This window comes from Leuresthes tenuis, unplaced genomic scaffold, assembly GCF_036924035.1.
Source record: "Leuresthes tenuis unplaced genomic scaffold, fLeuTen1.0.hap1 SCAF_7, whole genome shotgun sequence".
NCBI classification, from domain to species: Eukaryota; Metazoa; Chordata; class Actinopteri; order Atheriniformes; family Atherinopsidae; genus Leuresthes; species Leuresthes tenuis.
Window position 1 is genome coordinate 10,345,551 of NW_027325361.1, and position 19,985 is coordinate 10,365,535.

General features: G+C 38.6%; 1 protein-coding gene across 1 annotated transcript in view; it reads right to left on the reverse strand.

Moving 5' to 3' along the window:
• Positions 1-16,238, reverse strand: part of LOC140311415 (homer protein homolog 3-like) — a 49,622-nt gene extending 33,384 nt beyond the window's left edge. Inside the window, 5 exon segments of the mRNA XM_072388786.1 lie at positions 15,445-15,482; positions 15,484-15,573; positions 15,770-15,850; positions 15,853-15,972; positions 16,182-16,238. Of these exon segments, the coding sequence (XP_072244887.1) occupies positions 15,445-15,482; positions 15,484-15,573; positions 15,770-15,850; positions 15,853-15,972; positions 16,182-16,238 (386 nt within the window).
• Between the last annotated feature and the right edge of the window lie 3,747 nt (positions 16,239-19,985).

Consider the following 19,985-nt stretch of genomic DNA (forward strand, 5'->3'; position numbering starts at 1 on the left):
GTTGTAAAATTATTTAAAAAAAATTGTCAGGCTTAAACTCTGACTGGCAACCCAATAATTTACCAACAGAACCAATCTAAGAGTTACTGGGACCTATGAAAAATGATATGTCTGAACCTTTTTTTTTTTTTCACAAAAACCTCAGAAACTCTCAAAAAGCTTTCCAGAACATAGTTGATGTTTCTTACACAAATGTGGGCAAAGGATGTACAGAGGACTGGCCCCAGCCATTGTGGCTTTCTAGCTTGATGCTGAAAGTAAATTTTAAGTAACAATTTTAAGAATTCTCTTGATTATTCAATGCATTAGTGCTAAACAAGTTCATTTACAGCTAACTCAGTGTATATGCAGCAGAAGAGGGCCATGCACTTTCTTGAAAAAATGAACTCCCATTGGCTATAGTAGCCTGTAGACTTTACATGGAAGCGCCCATCGTGTCAAGTGACAGGTCATTCAAAAATGATGAAGTCTGGTCATACAGTATTTCATCATAATATCAATATTGTTTTTATACAAACTAATCTGAAAGAACACATGAAAGATCAGGCACACCTACTGGTTCATTTGAAATGATGCAACAGCAATCTGTAGGAATATACTGAAGAAATCATTTCGCTGAGAGGAATTTGTCTCAATAGACTTAATTAACTTCAAGTACACTTGCTCAGCATTGCAAAGGTATTTTCATACTTGTTTATTGTAAATGTCCTAGCTAAAAATGATATCTGCGTTTTATAAATGCAGAAGATTTATGAGAGCAATCATTTTCTTTACTTGAGTGAAATACAGCAACTGAATAAATGTAGTAAACTGCTGCTTTGTAACCGTACAGCGGTCTGCTGATGACCCAACTCCTGCTGCAAGCCTGAGACCTCAGTACGGAAAAGGGTCATGTACATCAATTATTGTTCATCTTTTCCAGGTCACATATATATGGCCATCCATCCCTCCCCCTCATCCTCTATGCATGAGTGAACCGTGTTCAGACTACACTTCAGTAATTAAAGGGGTCAAAAACATGCACCAAGCATTGCATCATACAGTTTTTCAAAATACCTGCGTACTTCTCACAGAACGCTGCAGAACGGCTACAAAAGCCACCCATTCTCCTCATATGAGTGGTCGAACCTGGAAACTCCCACTTTATGTTTTCAGTCATTAGGTTTTCATTGAAATGACTTTGTAATGGTTACAGTATGATCATGTTTTGGGTGACAACAGACCTTAAGAAGCTGCCAACTGAGACGAAATACTACCTTTAAAACAAATCGGACATGATTGTCCTTCCTGTGGAGATGTCGCAAGACGACGTAGTGTTCAAGCCAAGACAAAACATGGGATTTACAGGGTATTCTGAACTAGACTGTAGGGCTGTGCAGTATGACCTAGAAAGGAAATACCCAACTTGTTTTTTCATCTTGATCAATTTGTTTCCGTTTTAAAACAAGGAATTAGTTTATTTTGACAATAAAATGAAAAAAAAGTAAAGCTATTTTCCTTTCTGGGGTCAATAAATTTGAGGGGTCTCCTCTGGGTTTAAAGTGCAAAGCCTAGAAATATACTTTGAAAATATACCTTATACAACCTTAACAAGACAGATTGGATGCTATAAAAAAATTGATAATCTCCCCATTTATAAACATAACTAAGGTAAAACTGAACATTTTGGCAGATAAAAGGTGCCTTGTGCAGACATAAGTGGTGGAAGTTGAAGAGCAAATCGATGCCCCCCCCCCCCCCCCCCCCCCCCAAAAAAAAAAAAGATTTTAAACCACAAATTCAAACATCTATTGCCGGCTTGGGAGTGAAACTGGCTTGTTTAATTTCTGATAAGTGCAGAGTGAAAATTCAATAAAGCACCAACATCCTAACAAGCAGATGATTGCCAGAGCAATAATAAGCCAGAATTGTATTAAAACAACATCCTTTGAGCATTGTGAGCATGCATAGATATAACCAAAATGTCAAATATCAGACCCAACGGTCTACAACTCAACAGTACGTGAACTCTGTGAGTGGACAGCAGACAGGGTGAACTTGTAGGACCCTACAATATAAAACACAGGAATTACAGTTGCAACTAACTGTAAAAACAATGTTTTAATCACTGATTAATCTGCAAATTACTTTCTAATTCAGTCACTTCAGAAAACACTTCGTATGTATGAAATCTAAGCTACAATCTGAAACACCTTAACACACATCCAACAATCAGAAGTAGCAGAGAAAAGACAACCATGACGCCAACACCTTCAAGGTAGTTGATCTGAATTATTTCCCTGCAGAATTCCAAAGTTAGTTACACACACTAATGTGTACATCACCTTCAAGGCTGTGTGTGCATACTGGGTTTGGAATCGAATTTGCTCGAGAGATCCTCATCTGATCTTGAAAGAAATTTTCTGGTAATTATAAGTTTTTGGCTCCAAACCAAACGACGATCACTGAATGGTAAGCATGTCGCATTAACTAAAGGATGGTCGAATTAGTGAGAGCTTGAACATTTAGAGTCCCACAATCTAACACTATACTGTAGCATCAGACTTTCTACAGAACAGCAAAGCTTTTCGATAATTTAGACTTACAGAGTCACTGGACCGTAGTCTTTAAAAAAGAACAGATTTTTCTTTCAAATTACTGTCAAACACCTCAGAAAGGGTATTTGTTAGGAAACCTCTCACAGAGTTTTCTATTGAACACTTTTTCATTTAATGAGAGCAGTTGCTACATTCCTTATCCTTTTCTTTTTATTCATTTGTTTTCAGGGTCAGAGTGACTGAAAAACTAAAGAGTGAAAGCTCCGCTGGGATCTGAGAATGCAGAACAGAGCAAGTCTCAAGTGTGGACAAAACTTGAATGGGCGCAATAACTGTTTAAGCCTTTCTGGAACTCCCTTCACTTCTGCAAGAGTCTGCATTCATTTACTGCTCTAGTCTGCAGAAGTGTCTCTTCTCTGAGTGATTTTGATGTAATGCCAACTGCTGGCTTAAAAACTACACCTTCCCTCAATAAAACGTCTGAGAGTCTTGACAAGGTAAAATCTTTATTTTCCTTTGTCACAGGACAGGAGAGTAAAATAGCTGAGTCTGAGCACATAACTGAAGTTTTAAGTTTTCTTTACGTCACAAACTCTGTTCAAAATACCTCCTAAGAGCGCAGAAATGATACCAGATAGAGCAGGAGGCACGCAGCCCTGAGGCGATCAGCTGCATTCCACCCTCATGATAAATTGATTGCCATGAAGCACCCAGATGAAGTTTGAGGACATGGCCATACATACAGAATTAGAGATCAGATGAAATGTTCGACGCAGGCAAACAAACAGGCCTTCTCCTCCTGCAGCCTGTCTTTTGGTGAGGTTTCTGCTGAGCACGCAAGCACTCTCTTAGCTTCACATTTGCACAGATGAAATAATTCCTCAGAGGAACAAGAAAAATATCACAGGAATATTTGGCTGCTGCTTGTAGCAAAGGCCATAAACAGAGGGACTTGTATGACAGCTCCATCTGGACAAGCTGAACAACAGACAGTAGAAGGACTGAGCTTTCTACAGGGAGACTTTAATACACTTCCTCTGACCTCTGTGGCTGCACTGACTCTGCAGGCATTCGTGCTCGGTTTCAAATTACGACTCGAACACCCCAGATAACAGTTCATTGCCTCCACTGGGAAAATTGCATCTCATATAGATTCAAAATGACAGTGATGTCTTAAAAAAATTTAGTGTAACTCAGTGAAGACCACCATTATCTAATCTTGATCCCCCTCCAATACCAGCTAACATGGAAAGAATTGATGCGTAATAGCATTCTCTCCATTGTTGTATGACTGGAAACATTTGTTTCTGCTGCATTCAGGTCACGCGCTGCATCCTCAGTTTCTTATTTAATGACCAAAATGTGTGCAAATAAAAACTGACTCAACTTTCTGTTCATTTACCTTAGAAACTCAGCTTAAAGTGCTCTTCTAATGACATAAACAATGCTTCACATCGTGGGGTTTTTCCAATTAGCTAATGATCATAGAAATGAAAATCAATTCAGACAAGCTACAGTAAGGAGGAATATTTACATCAAATGACTTTGCCCCTTCTAGGGTTTTTTTTCTTTCTGATAAAAGCAAGCTGTGAAATATCTTGTACAAAAACCAATACAGCATTCTCAATTCTAAGATGTTGAAGATATGAAAGATACAGAGCAACGCTGAATGTTTTCAGCCCAAATTTGTTTGAAAATTCCATTTTTGATTTTTTCAGCCTCTGCCAAATTATAACATCACAGAATTATGCCGTTACATTAACTCCAAAGAAGAAGAAACAATTATAGAACGTAGTTCTCTTGAACTTAAATGTGGATGGAATGTTTTGCCAATGTTACTATGATATTTTGGTCTACAATGCAGATGAATACTGACATTTGCAGTGATTGATAGACAAAAAAAAAACAGGGTTTTGAAAGCAGAAAATACAACTAACACCAGGAACCACCGCTTTTTTCAACCTGATCTAGTTTTTTCAACTCTGAGAATGGGATGAGAATGACCAAATCTGTAACAGCTTTCCAGGCCAAGGAACTGCGGTCTTATTCCAATAAGTCCTTCAACCAGAACAGCTCAATTCAATTCAATTTGACCTATATAGCGCCAAATTACAACAAATGTTATATCAAGGCACTTCGAAGATACAATCCAATTGAATCCAATTAATTGTAATCCAATCATAGTCCAATCAAATTCAATCCAATCAAATTAAAATCACTAAATTGGTCCAATTCATACATACAAAGCCAATTAAAAAAAAAGAAAAAAGTAGCCTAGCCAAGGAAACCAATAGGTTACACCAAAACTTCTCTTCGATCCAATACCCGTCCTGAGCGTTCACGAGGTGACTATGGAAAGAAATAAGGCCCTAAAAAACAGCTATAGACTAAAGGTAATTTTTTCAAGCCCTTAAATACAACTGAAGGTGTGAATACGTCTAAACCGTTTCCCTCTACAAATCAAAAAGAAAATCCTTATAAGTAAACAGGAGGAGGTTGAACGATATGTTATATACAGCGCTTTCAATCATTAACATTTCATGTTACGTGTTCAAGACCAACATCTGGTAGCCGTTTATTTTTTTTTACTTCTGACTTCCATTTAGTTAATGACACCTCTATTTTGTACACGTAGACACCACCCAACCCAAGTGGGCCATGATTGCAAAACTACTAACAAGTGGCTTATGACTCTGATAGCATAGATTATGACTCCATCACTACTGACTTAGACACAGCACATTTTCCCCTTCAGCTGACAGCTGCAGCTTCAGCTTTTGGCTCCGTTTTCGAGCGGTAGAAAATCTTTCCTGCAATAGGATAGCTGTTGTCTGAATGCACATCTTTTCAGTTGGAAAGACTGTTTCAATGTTGAAAAAGTCTGCAGGAAAAGCTGCAATCAAAGCAACAGCAAGAACTGCAACACTTGTGAGCATCCCAAAGGACGAAGAAAGAGTTATCAAACAGGGTCTTCAAAGGACGGACGATAAATCATAAAAAGATCTCATAAAATCACATCACAATCCTCACAGAGTTTAAGCTTTTGCTAATATTCTAGCATTCTACTAACTACAGCTAAAGTACTGTATATACCCATGCACCTTTGGTAGGAGAGGATTATACTACTATAGTACATGTAAATTAAAGGAAGAATCACCCATTCCTATGTGAATTGTCATTGTCAAGCCTCAGGCTTGACATTCAGCCTTCACCATATTGACCTTTTTGGAGCCAGAGGTGACCATATTTGGACAAATGACTTTGAGGACTCATACATATAAATTTATGGAATTATTTACATAGGGACTACCAACACACTGATGAGGAGTGAATCTACCTAATGAGACCATAATGACTTGTGCAAAAATTTCACTGACTTAGCATTTAATTTTTTTTGAATGAGTGTCCAACTGAGCCAGAGATGTGTTGGAGCCGGCACCTGGCAGCTGTAGGTGTTATTGCACTTTAGGGCACCTCTGTGCCTGCTTCATGTCCAGCAGCAGATGGGTCCATCATTTATAGAGTCTATGATTGGGACAGCCATAGGATGGCTGTATTTTCAAAGTCTACTTTGCTCGTTTTCCACGATTCTGACTATCCCAGCTTTGAATATTCAATTCATTCATTCATTCATTCATAATGATATCTCTTCTTCAGTTCAACTTACAACTAAGAATTAAGAAAATACTCAGTGGATTTCAGTAAAGAACTTTAAAGAAGTATTTCTTAATCACCAACTAGTTGCCTTGACACACTCGCAAGCAGACACACACTATAGCTTCGCCCCTAGTCATCACTTTCTAATCCCTTTCACTTCTCGACACTTAATCTTGATACCCCACTCATCAGCCTGAATCTCTGATCTCTAAAACAGAAGCTGCACACTCCTGTCTGGCCCTGCGGTCAAATACAACTAGCTGCTCACTGGGAAAATACACCTCAAACTGACAGTAATAAAGCCTTTAAGCTTTGTGGGCTCCAAACAGCCAGCAGAGAGACCAAAGCTGCTGAAGTCACAGCCACAAATCATTCTGCTTATACTTAAAATCTGTAGTTCAAACTCTAAATGGAAGAACTTGGAGGAGGTCTGAAGGCAAGCTTAAAAAAGGGTTAAAAAAAGGGCAATTTAACACCCTGTATAAAAGTGTAGATTACTTGTATTACGGCTAAAAGTTTTACTGCAACAAGCATGCAGTAAACAAAAGCCCTTTGAAGGCCTTCAGCCTGAGCAAAAGAGAATGTCCAGAGAATCAGGCCTGGACTTGTTCATACTTGCACTTTCACTTATGTGACATGCACAGCAGGAAAATTTGTGCTTGATGAGTGTTCTTACACCTGAAAATACTCTGGAGAGATCCCCAGATTTTGAGCACAGAAGGCAGAACGTGACACCTAACTGCAGTATTTTTATTTGCAGAGCATTAAGGATGGCAGATAACCCTGGTTATTCATAATGCTGACTGATTTTTTGCTGATACCTATACGAAATGTATTTTGACATAACTGCAATATTGACAATCAAAAAGAAAGTGACACAACAGCAAAGAACATTCAGAACTTCATTAATCACGGCTACTGACAAAATTAGCTCGACTAAAAAGTGCCATTAATTACTAAAACTACCATAATCAAAAATAAATAAATATATGCAGAAACAAATAATAAAATAATTCATCGATCCATTTATTTTTTTATCTACTTTACACTTTTTTTCCACATTTATTCTTATTTCCACATTTTTTTATTATTATTATTTTCCACATGTATTGATTCATTCATTTTAATTTTTCCAAATCTACACATATTCATCTTCCCACTTTTCCACATTATTATTTTTCTTTTCCCTTTTCTTCCCTCGAATATATGGTAATGAGGTGGGCGATACTAACCTTGGTCTAAAGCATGATTGGACATCTACAAGACATGGTGTCAACCAATCAGCTCTAAATAAATCCAAAGGGAACCAACTGGCTCTGCCCTACTTTTTGAGAGATAATGGCTTCCGGTCAGGAGCTTGCTGGTGAACTTGCTGACTTAGCTCAGAACAACACAGTTGTTGTTAGCTGCACACACAAACACAGAAGTTGATTCTCTGGTATTCCAAAAGTCTGCGGAAGTGGAAATTAATCAATTGCTACATGTGGAAATGAATAAATAAATAAATGTATAAATAAAAAAATAATAAACATGGATGCAAAACTAAATGTGGGAGAAAAATGTAAAGCAAGTATGTAAAGCAAGTAAACATAAATGTAAAAAATATTTAATTACTTATTTCCTTATATATGTTTATGGCAGTTCTGGTCCTTGATAGTTTATAAATCAGATATGCAGTTACTAATCAAGTGCATTTAACTTATTGAATAGACAGGAAATAAATAAAAATATGACCAATCGATCATTTGTTGCACCCAGCTTCTCAAATGAGATAATTAAAACATCATAAATCATGGATTTAAAGTCGTGTAAGCTACAGTTTTACTAACACATTTGACAAATGGGTCTCCAGTGGATTTACAGTTGTTACCGCATTGTTGGTCTGTTGATGTCTGATTTCTGGCTTTTTCAGCCAAACATGATCTGCACTGCACCTGCTGCTAAGTTCGCAGGTAGCAGAGTCATCTACGTGAACAGCAATATTCTAACTATTGACCTTCATCTAAACAAGAAAATACTCTGATATGACATTTACATGATGAGACAGAATATTCCATTCATATTCTGCTTTACAAGTCACAAAGCATAGTATGAGTAATATCTTATGCTCCTATTATGTCCCCCAACACAACTGCAATGTCTGAGCCCATCAGAAGTTTTAATTACATCCATATGCTTCAAAAACACAGAGCTCCAGTCTACTCAGGCTTCTCCCTTGACTCAAAAGTGTGTCTTCTTTTTCTTGCAGCCTTCGTGTTCTGCAATGAACTCTGTCAGAGTCAGTGTTGCCAGATCTTATGATAGAAACAAGCAACTAGATCAATGAGAACAAGTGACATTGAGCTTAAAAAAAAAAACAACAACTCCAGGGCAGCACAGTAAAGCAGCAGTGTGTTGATATGATAACTCCTGTGGGACTTAATATTGTAATCAAGGTGTATACATGTTTACATAATGCAGATAAGATTGTCATAGTTCAAATAACTTCTCCTGTTTACTACACACTCTACATATAACCTTTTTTCGGTTAAGGTAATCAGAAAATGCTGCCTATGTGGCAGTGATTCAGAGTGACGTCTTAACTGGGATCATATCAGAAATATTGCTCTTCATGCTCTCCATGTAAATGTAGCCAATGATTACAGGGAAAATATACAGAAACTTAAAAACTTTTAGTATGTTAATTGTTGGCTGGCAGGACCTGCTATATATACAGAGTATAAGTTGCCACTGCCAGCAATTAAGATGCATCTGTAATACCTAAAAAAAGAAACACCTGAAAAGCCAACTTGGACGATAGAAACCTTTTTCTAAAATACAGATGGATGCTTATAAAGGAAGTACAATAACTGCAAAGACCAAAAACTACTTTAATATATAGACGTATTTAGATAAAATGTGTGCATACCTTTGACTAAAGTGTCAAGTTCTTTTTAATTGCTACTAAATGGAAATGTAACACTGAAGTGCAGACGGTCCAGTATCACTCTATATGTTTCTTTTAGCTTTTCATTCACCTCATCAAAACGTAACACTCATACTGTTCAGTTAATAGTTAAGGACTGTCTGACTGATAAAAGCAGAACATATATTTTGGAAAACGAAACTGATGTGAGACATATTTGTTCAATTTTGTAATAATCCCAGTTAACTGGCATATTTCAACCCCTAAACCATAAAAACAGGCTTGTCCTGCTTTCTGCATCCACCAGAAAAATTCAGTTGAAAACAGAGTCAGCCAGGCATAATTTTTCACCATCTGTACATTAAGATGCTCTGAGGACCTCAGGCTCTCCAATGCAGTTAAGCCTTTTTGCTTTGCTTTTCTGACAGTTGTCTTTGTGCCCCTGACAGCACTTCTCCTTTAAGGGTCTACTTCCTCTGACCTCTGAGAGGCAGCAGACTCGTGTCCACTTTCTGGCACGGTCAGGCAACATGAAACACTACAACTACATACCAAAATAGCACAGCAAGGGGAAACGCCAACTCATACTGTAGCTGCTCAACAAGTCACTATAACTGCAACACTCACCACAACCCAGCACAGGCCATGTTTCCTACTCTGACACGAAGCCGGAAAACTTGGAAGGGTTTTATTACAGGTTTGCTTTCTCTTTGATCAGAAGATGAAGAATAACTCAAAAGCATCTCTTTTCTTCTCTGATTTAAGAGGCAAAAGCAAAGGTAAAAAAAAAATACCCAAACAGTAAGCTTTTGGTTGCATTAAACAGGAAACTGCAGCACTAGTCTTAAGGTTAGCTCCTCTTGCAGGAGTTAAGATAACTTGCAACCATCATGAATTGTGAAGGGGAGACAAAGACAGGGTGTTTACTTTATTGAGGATGAAGGTCAGAGAGAGAAACACAGAAAAAGCCAACTTCTCCATTGTTATGCACTTTCACGGCAGTCAAATGCGGTGAAATGGAAAGAACAGACAGCAAGCTGTGATGACTGGCTAATCATACAACTGTGCATGCTTCCTAAACACCAATTTAAAAGCTCCTCAACTCAGAGCAGCTGGTTTCTCCTTGGCTTGTGGAAGGACACAGACACTTAACAGTTTTTAAGATATAATGATGCAGATTAAGTGGTTATATCCACTCCGAAAGCAGTTTTGATGTTCTCTGTGGTGCAGAGGGAGTTACACCACATTTCAACGGTAAATGACTTCATACTGGCAGAAACATCCTCATTACCTCACATGAGTAAGAGGTACCGGAAATTATGTAGAGTGCTGTGACCTGCTCTGAAACAAGCACATAAACTACATGTGTGTTTCCAACTTAAGGAAATCAATTTACAATGGGTAATACACATATTTACATTTATTCAGAGAGTTATAGATAAATGTCACAGCCTTCAGGTCAACAGGTCAACTCAAAACAGGACCCAGCCGGTTATTGAAGATCTGAAAATATCTGCGTGTTCAGCTCAACAACAGACCGAACTGTAACTGTAACACTGAGGCAGGTCAGAATACTTAGTGTGTTCATTTTGTGTATATAAAAGCTTCATATATGCATTTTAGTCATTTGTGTGAATTGCTGCTACAACACTGCTGTTTCTGATTATGAGCTTGACTGAATTAAATAGTATAACTTATGTTTCCACCCCCATTTGTTTTGTGCTGAGATCAGCAGTACATTTGTTGCATTTCCCAGAGTGTGACACAGTGGTCCACATGGTCCACAGTCCATATACTGGACTGCAAATTTTACATACTACGAGTTATTTACTCTCACCCTGAGAAGACAAAACCCATATTGATACTGTATCTTTGTGAGTTTATAGACAAAACACCAAAAGCTTATCTTCTCAGGAATTCTGAAAACAAGGAAAAATAGCAGCCTGGGAGAAACACCTTGAGCTGCACAGATATGGAAAACAAAACTACTAAAACTCACTAAATGAAACACTACATATAATTAGTTTAATGTTCACAAAAAAATTGAATTGTCAAAAAGAAAAAGCATAACTCAGGAGGTTTTAGGGGAATTATGCATCCACTCTTTATCAGGATGAGGTTATAGATGTAGGTTACAACTGTCTCTAAAAGTGCTCATTTTGAGGGTTTTACACGTCTGATCATACAAAGATTTTTGGTTGAAAGTATATTTTGAGCGTGTCAAATCCAGCACGGCTTCAACAAACTACCAAACATTATCTGTTTATCTGCAGATTATTTCCTCAATGGATCGATTCATTAATAAAAGGTCAGAAATGGACTCAGACGGCTTGTTTAATCTGACCAAACAGTCCTGAATTTCAAAGATACTCAGTTTGCAATCATGTAAGTAAAAAAATGCAGTAAAGATTGTGCTGACACCATCCATCATCGCCAACACTTATCATTTTTGCTTCACAGATCCTTTAAATATATAATGGATTCCCAAAACAGGTGATAATCACTCTGTTGATTGACTAATAGATAAACAGTTGCAGCTCTAAACTCTACTGATTCTCATGGGCTGATCTGAGCTCAGTATTTCTCAGTGATCCTCTTTCATGGGTTTCTGCCTGTGGTGAGTGAACAGAGTTGTGTTCAATCAGCCAATCAGCAGCCAGACAGAAAAATTAACATGGCGTGTTGAGTGGTTATCTCACTTAATAATAACACAAATGTCTACTATAAGACACTTTTTTACTGAAAATATAGTTTAGAATTGGAATAGATTCACTTGATTCAATTCAGGCAAACGTGTGGATTTCCATTTCATGATATTACATATTCAAATCACAGCACATAACAGGGAAACACCTCATCTACACACAAGTGTTAGATCGCCTTAGTTATTTTAAACACTAAGGTTTGGCATGCAAAACAAGTCAAGAGCTTGTAGATCATGATGCACTGATAAACAGTTTTAACAATCAGGCTGTATGTGGAGCAGTCGAGCTGCAGTGGAGCAAGTGACAGGACGATGACACAATAAAAGGGAGACCCAGCGATGACAGCAAGAGCTGTAGAACGTGCTGACAACATCTGCACATCATGACAAGCACGAAGCCTCCACACTGTATGACATTGTTTGATGCAGTTTCCACAGACAGTCGGAGGGGGATTAACATTACACATGTGAAATGATGGTGGGTTCTGTTTAAAGGCAAATGAATATCTAATAAAGTAGGGATGGGCGGATTAATACTAATTTATTAATACCTTGTAGTTCATATGTTGTAGTTCAGGGTATCAGAAAAGGAGCAAATGCATTAATGCTCAAACGTTCTTTCTTGATTTCTTGCTGCAGTGTTGGCATTTCCTCTAATAGCTGCCCCATTTAAAAAAAAATTAGCAACCCCTGCATAAATATTATGTTACTTCTACACTTCCCTTGTTCTTTTGGCCAAACAGTGTCTAAATTCATCACACTTACTAATAAATTATGAACTAATGCCTCTATGGTTTGCATTTACAGTTTTTGCTGAGGGAACATTCAAGTGTCAGTTACAGTGATGTGAAGCTCAGTATTATTGCCAAGGATATTAGAACTAGTGATATCGCCCATCCCTAACATGCAAAGCCACAACACGGACACAATGGTGTGTTTGTACCTCTCACGGTGTAGCGGGTACATTTTAGAGCTCGCAGACAACTCCTCTGTTGCAGAACCAGAAGAAAGAAGATTCAGGTTACAAGATGAAACAGTGCATATTAGGTGAACTTATCATGTGTTATGGTCAAGTTATTCCTCCTGATGCAAGTTTTCTGGTGGGAAGGACTCATTCTCAGTACCAATCTGAAACTTCTTAGTAGTTTCACAGAACACACTTTAAGCATGAATTTGGTGAAAATCAATCGGATTTAGGTCAAAGGTGCTTAAGAATTGAAAAACCCAGAAATAAGAAAGGATACATTCAGCACTGCTGTGAAACACAGAAATCACAGATCCACTTTAGAGCAGTGCCTCTACATACTGTCATAATATAACAGACTCAATAACTCTATATAGTATTGGTTCTTGGTCAGAACAAACCACCAAAAGTTGCCAATAAATGTTTTTTTTTTCATGCAGAGATTCAATGTGTGAATAATTTTCTAACCACACTGCCCAGGTTTCACAAGTGTAACGATGCGTTCAGGTACTCTTCTTTAATTTGGATACCATGAACATACAAATTTGTAAATGTGCACATCATGAAAGCACCTGTGTGTGAATGTTTGTTTATGACAGAGAGCAGCTCAAAAGGAGTTTCCTCCTTTTGTTAAGTGGGTAGAAGGGCTGCAGGCTGTCACATGTAGGTTCCTGTCTGAGAGCGCAGGGCAACTCAGCGATTAAATCAAGCATTTCAACAGACTTTCACTTTCATTAGGACCAGATGACTGCACTCTCCTGCATTTGCTCTCACAAAGGGATGGAGGAGAGCTGATATCTGGCTAAAGCTCTGACAGTTTAATGGATCAAACTCAGGCCATCAGATCAGATATTTCAGACTGTCAAAGGACCGACTTTCCCGTTAATGTCCACTGAATGGATACAGCCAAGTTAAAAGTCAGAGTGATGCATAAATCAGTCTATATTTAGAGTTAGTTTCTTAACAGACAAATGTGTTGTTAACCACCCAACCAAACACGAATGATTCACAGGAAAATGAGCAGCACTCTGGTTTCAGACACTAAGGGCGTGTCTGCTCAGTTCAGCTCAAATGAAACATGCAGGGAAAACAGAAAAGAGTTCATTTTAACCAAAAATAAACTACTTAGATGTAAAATCCCAAATGCACAATGCAAATATCAATAATTTTGGTCACCTTTCACCTTTGCACAAAGTTGCCAGCTTTTGTCTATGCAAAATCTCTGAATTTGTCTTTACTCTGACTTAAGGGTTCCTTTTTTTTTTTTAAAGTACATGCAGGGATACAGTTTTAATTTGACGCTTCCACGTTGTGTGCAGTGTTGACATACAACACCTTTCCTGAATTCTTTCTGAGCATTGTTAAAAAACACTGTTAGTTACCAAAGTAAATTTGAAATTAATTTTGGAACATCAGAATTTGCATAATTGGAATTTGATGCACGAGAGTTGCAGAGGTGTTTGTAGCCACATCAGAGAAGCTCCTTTGTGGAGACTTTCAGTATTTAAACACATCTGAAAAGGATTTCCTTAAAAAATATATTTTTATGCCCATTTAATGAAAACAACAAGAAAAAGATGTATATTTTGTGAGTGGTGTGTCGCATCCTGAACAACTCAATTGAGACTTTCAAATAACACCTTTCAAAACACTTTCCTCTCCATGATCATGTGTCTTGGATGCAGTTGATTCAATTTAGAAAAATCAGCAGAGAAACACCAACTCAAGAATTTTCATAACATATATCCCATAATGCCACCTGACTTCAATAAATAGAATGAGAACATGTGCGGATCAAATAGTGGACAGAATTTTTTAAATCATAATCAGGCACACCCCATTAAAGATAACAGGACACTGATGCAGTACTGTCATTCGAGGAGCTCCTCCATTAAAGAGTAATGAAACTGGGAAGCTGACAGCACGGTCTGTAGTAATGTGAGGAGGGCTCAGATGTGCTGGAGGCTTGCATATATAATGCAACACACAAAACAAACGCAGAGTTAACGAGACGCAGCACAGCATGTCACCAGGTGTGTTTCCCAAAGCAAACACCCACGCAGGATCCCCCTGAGCAACAATCCGGCTGTAAGTGGTCCAGGCTGTTTCCATTACTGTGGGTGCCTGCGTGCGTGAAAGTAAAAGCTGATTTAAAAGAAAAAAAGGAAAGAAAGCAGAAGAGAAAATCGCAGTAATTCAATAATCTGGAAGGTGCGTGAGTGGACTGTATGTTTTATCATATTAAGCGTCACAGCCGCCTGTGTGTCAGTGCGTCAGCCAAAGCATTAAAAAAATGATGTAGTCATGATCCTTCAACATCTGACTTGCACCTTCTTACGGTCAACTCTGTCATTTGGGTTTAAACGGACAAGAGACTTTTGTGGAAACTAGGTCAGGCACTGCGTCTCACACATAAAGGATCCCTCTATCTACTGGGGATGTCTATTAGTATACAAACAAAGAAAACGGCACCGTGTCACGTGTGAACTGATTATCTATTGCTCCAAAGCCTTTCTAGATAAAACACGGAGCAAATCAACCGGATCAAACTGCCACATATGCTCAGAGGAAACCTAAGACGCCTAAAAGTTCACTTTTCCAACATTTCCCCCATCTGAATAAAACACTTTCAGACAGCAGAGGCGTTTGAGGGGAACATTTCTGATCTCCAACTTACCCCATGCTCCGAGGACCTGGATGCTGATTTTGAGACTTAATTCCACACACGAACTCTTTATGGCCTTTTCTCCCTTCTCTCAAAGCCGCAGATTTTCCTTCTTTGAAATCCTGGTCTTACGTTACATTTCTGAGGAAGAAAAGCACAAATCACTTCCGAGACCAGATTCCTCTCGTTTCCCCTCCAACAGTACTCCTCTCCGCTGAAGTCAGTTGTTGTACTCCAGCCTACCTGACGTCCTTTGTCCGAGGGTTTCCACAGCGAGTACACCGCCTCGTCGTCCCAGTGCGTAATTACGCACCATCGACGTTTGGCTCAGCTTTACAAGCTGGGTAGACGGTGGAATGTCGGTGAAAGTCGGGCAGCAGACTGCTCTTGGTACAAACCACCACCAGAACTTGTGTGCAGTGCTCCCCTCCCGCCTCTGTGCGCGATCATGTTGGGATCCCATTCAACAATCTCAGAGGGAAGTCGAAGCTTCTTCATCGCCATCTAATGGACACAATGCAAACTACTTAGGCGCTTCTCCTGATGTCAGGTTTCGGAAATGTCCCACTGAAATACAATACTTGACAACTGCCAGTCTTTTCCCCGCCCCCCTTGCTGATTTATGTCGTGCAGTAGTACAATCTTAAAGCGTTTGAAATTGGTGACAGAGCAGAAACGATACTGCAAAAGCTTCAGGAAACAATCACACATACCAGCACATGCACTCACACTGTCTGTGTTTGCCTTACCATAAACTTGATAATAATCTGTATAAAGTTGTAGTTTGGAATCCTATCAAACACCATGTTGTACTAAAATCACACAAAATGTTGAATATCAGATATTAGTGACAGCAAAAGTGTACTTTCGGACAAAATTTCATGTTACAGAGAATTGTGTTCACAGAAAACAAAAAAACAGTTTTGTTTCTCTGTGGGGCTGCTTCACATACTGCTTCACATTTCTTTGTGGTTAGAGAGAGTTGCTCTTTACCCCATTTGTTCAACAGGCTTTGGTTTGGAGACACCACTTATTTGAATTGTACCATTTAGTTGCATGAATACAGGCTGAGCACGAGAAAGTGGAGCCTCAAATGTAGTGGAAGTGCTATGGGAGCACTAATCGTGCTGTTCAGTGGCCTGTTACAGCGATGCAGCTGACTGCTCCTCTGTGCTGCAGGGAAGCAGCAGGGAACATTGGATCTCTGTCTCACATGCAAACAGCCTCGGTGCTTGTTTAAAAAGACACCTCTTCATCGGGTCTGAGGCAGTTTACCGCACAGCTGGACGCTGGACTTCCAGGCCCTTGCCTTTCACATATAGGGTATCAATCACCTCCTGCAACCTTGTGTGAAGACACAGATGGGTCCTCTTGGTAAAGATTCATCTCTCCTCATTCAAGTAGCACCAGCATCAAATTCATTGCCTCTTTTCCATATTCACTTTGCCAGTCAGACAGACAAATGAAGACCTACATGATGTGACAAAAAAAGGCTTTGGCACCAGAATTAAGTCTAGACACAGAATCGGATTACACAGTTAACATTTTTATGCAGCTATTGTTGCTAGAACCTTAGCTCATATACTTAACAAAACTGAGCTTTTCACTATACTTTTCACTGTATATATGGAGTGAAAAGTATGTGTGTTTCATGCAACATGTGCAACATTTTTTTTTTACTTCTAAATTGTTTTAGTTTTACTATCATTATGGATGCAGCTATACTTGTACAACACTTGCGATCAAGACCGAAAAGGGACAGTTAGGTATAATTAAAAGTATTTTGAGAACTATTTTTATCAAAAAAAAAAATGTAAAAAAAAAATCCAACTTTGATAAAGGGTTTAGGAGTTACAGCTCTATGGCATGTAGAGTCGACCGACCACAGCAGCATACTTTTTACTTCCAAAAACTCCTGGGCAGCTTTAAAAATATTTTTTGGGTCTTTTTCTTTCTGCACTGCCTGATCAGCTTTTCTGCATTGCCCTGAATCTGAGCTGGCAGTATTTCACAGTGCACTGCAGAATCCGCTGCTTCGGTTTTCTGTCACACTGTCAATAAACACCAGTGACCCAGTATCACTGGGATCAAGGCACGCCCATGCCATCAAACTGCAATCACAAGTTTCATAGATGATGTTTCAGATCAGAAGCCTTTTTTCTCCCAGTTGTTTAGCTGGAGGTTGATCTACATTTCATCGGTACAAAGAATGCGGTACAAAGAACTGCTGTGGGTTTTTAAGACATACGATGTCAAAGTCCCCTTCTGGTCATTGTATTCCAGGGGGTTATCAGCTGTCCTTGCTCTTGTGAAGTCTTGTTATTATGGCAGTCTTGGACATTAAAATGAAATGTATGTTTCCTTGAAAGTGATCCTCACCCAGCTGAATGTTGCGAATGGGTTTTGTCTTTAGAATGAGATAATAATTCCATTGTCCATCCCTGTTGTCTTCCACGGGCTTCGTCTTTTCTGTTGCTGAAGTCACAGAGCCTGTTTCATTCACTGAGAGAAACTGTTCATTTGGACGCTTCACATAGCATCTGTGTTGTACTTTATAAGGTTTCTCCTACTTTCACCTCATAGCAACAAGTCTGTCAGCAGTCGGATCTCATACTCACACATAAACAGAATCTACAGTAAGTGCTGTCAACTGCAATTTCTAATTTTGACTCTAAGGTCTAACATTACAAAATCACTCTAGCTGCCCAACACTGATGTTACCATCAGTGGCCTTTGCCTGAGTGACTTCATTGTGCGACAGACGGATAACAGGAGCAGATGAGACCAACTTTCATCTGACAGCCCTGGGCCATGGCAATGCATTTGCAGAGGATTAAAATGACCAGATGAATGTTTGTTGAAAAGCGTGACAAACACAGGTCGTTTGATGAATTTGTGAGTTACAGGGATGGACTGCAACTTGCTCTGAGAAGTCAGCTTAGCTTTTCATACAGGTTTCTCTTTCTGTGTTGATGCTGGGATTCAAAACTGTTGGCAGATCTAGAAAATAAACTTTCTGCTACACTGACACCAAGCGGGATGCTCCTCGTTGTTGTCAATTACCTACGGTAATGATCTAGCCTCAATAAGGCTGTAATAGGAGTATTACTCACAGATGAAAACACAGCATTAAATCAACAGGAAATATGGAGATTCAATGATTTTATCACAGGGGAAAACAAACTTATTTGAGTTATTATTCATTTGAAAACATGGCAAAAAGATCATTTACTGTCATTTATTTATCATAATATCACTGTTTCCTTTTAATTACTCAAGCTATTGATGTTCATATCTCATATCAGGGGTATTCCTATCTAACCATAACATTTGAAAATTAAGTATAACATATATATTCCCTATTCTTCAGCATGTTTATGTTGAAATTGCCAACATTTTTGAATGAATGCAAAAACCAATTCAGGAAATGTGTTTCTGACTTTGCTGCAATTTCTTGGCCGGTCAGCCAGTCTCACAGACTGCATTCCACTTCATTCTTGCAAATTACACAGCAACTGGGAAAAGCTTCTGCACACACCTGCAGGCCCTTTCATCACATCTCTGTCTAGTTAAAGACTCAGTCTGAGTCAGTGCAAGCAACAAGAAGGCACAGAGAGCCAGTTAAAATGCAAGCTTTAAATCCACGCAGAGCAGCTGGGGATGAACAGAGGGATTCAAATTCACATCAACACAATTCAATCATCTTCTGAATCTAAAATGACAAATAAAGGTCGCTAACATTTTCAGTGCTGTAAATGTTTACAAGACAAGTATGATGAAACAAAGATAAAAATGTTGTATGTGATGTCTGATTTTCTTGAGCGCCTTAATGGTCATTAATCACATGGTGAAACAGACCATGAAATAAACAACCAAACACAATTTGATTTATCTGCCACGAGGAGAAAATAAAAGATTTGTATTGATCTAAAACTCACTTCATGACAGTTCATCATTCTGCTCAGCCTGGCGAAACTCTACAACAGACGATCTTTATCAAAGTCTGAAAGGTCATTAAGAGGTTAGCAAATAAAAAAAATGCACATAATGTCTGTACTTCTATGGCATCTTTGGTACAACAGAAAACTCATTCAATATTTTCAAAGCGAGGTATCAGAAATCTAACAATTTATTTTGTTCGGTGAACAGACAGCCGCCAGAAGTCAGGAGCAACTGTGGGCTTTGAAATAAGCTGCACTCAGATATAAGTAGCTGATTAGTATTTTGTGTGCTCACAATCCTCTGTACACTAAAGAGGGTTATGAGCTTACAGCCATTAAAAAAATGAATATGGTCGGATTTCAGAGTAGCAGTTGCTCAGCACTGACATGCTGACAAAGTACAGCCAGACCACAACTGACTGGATATGGGGCGTTGACAGTGTGGAAGATTCTGATTGTGGTGAAGAGGCGTGGACTCAAGATAGTTTGAAATCACAAGTATGACGACTTGAGAATTGACTTGAAAAAGGTAAAAATTACTTAAAACTTGGCACAAATTACATTCAAGTCTTTATTTGAGCATGAGCCTTTAGAAATATTATTTAGATTGTT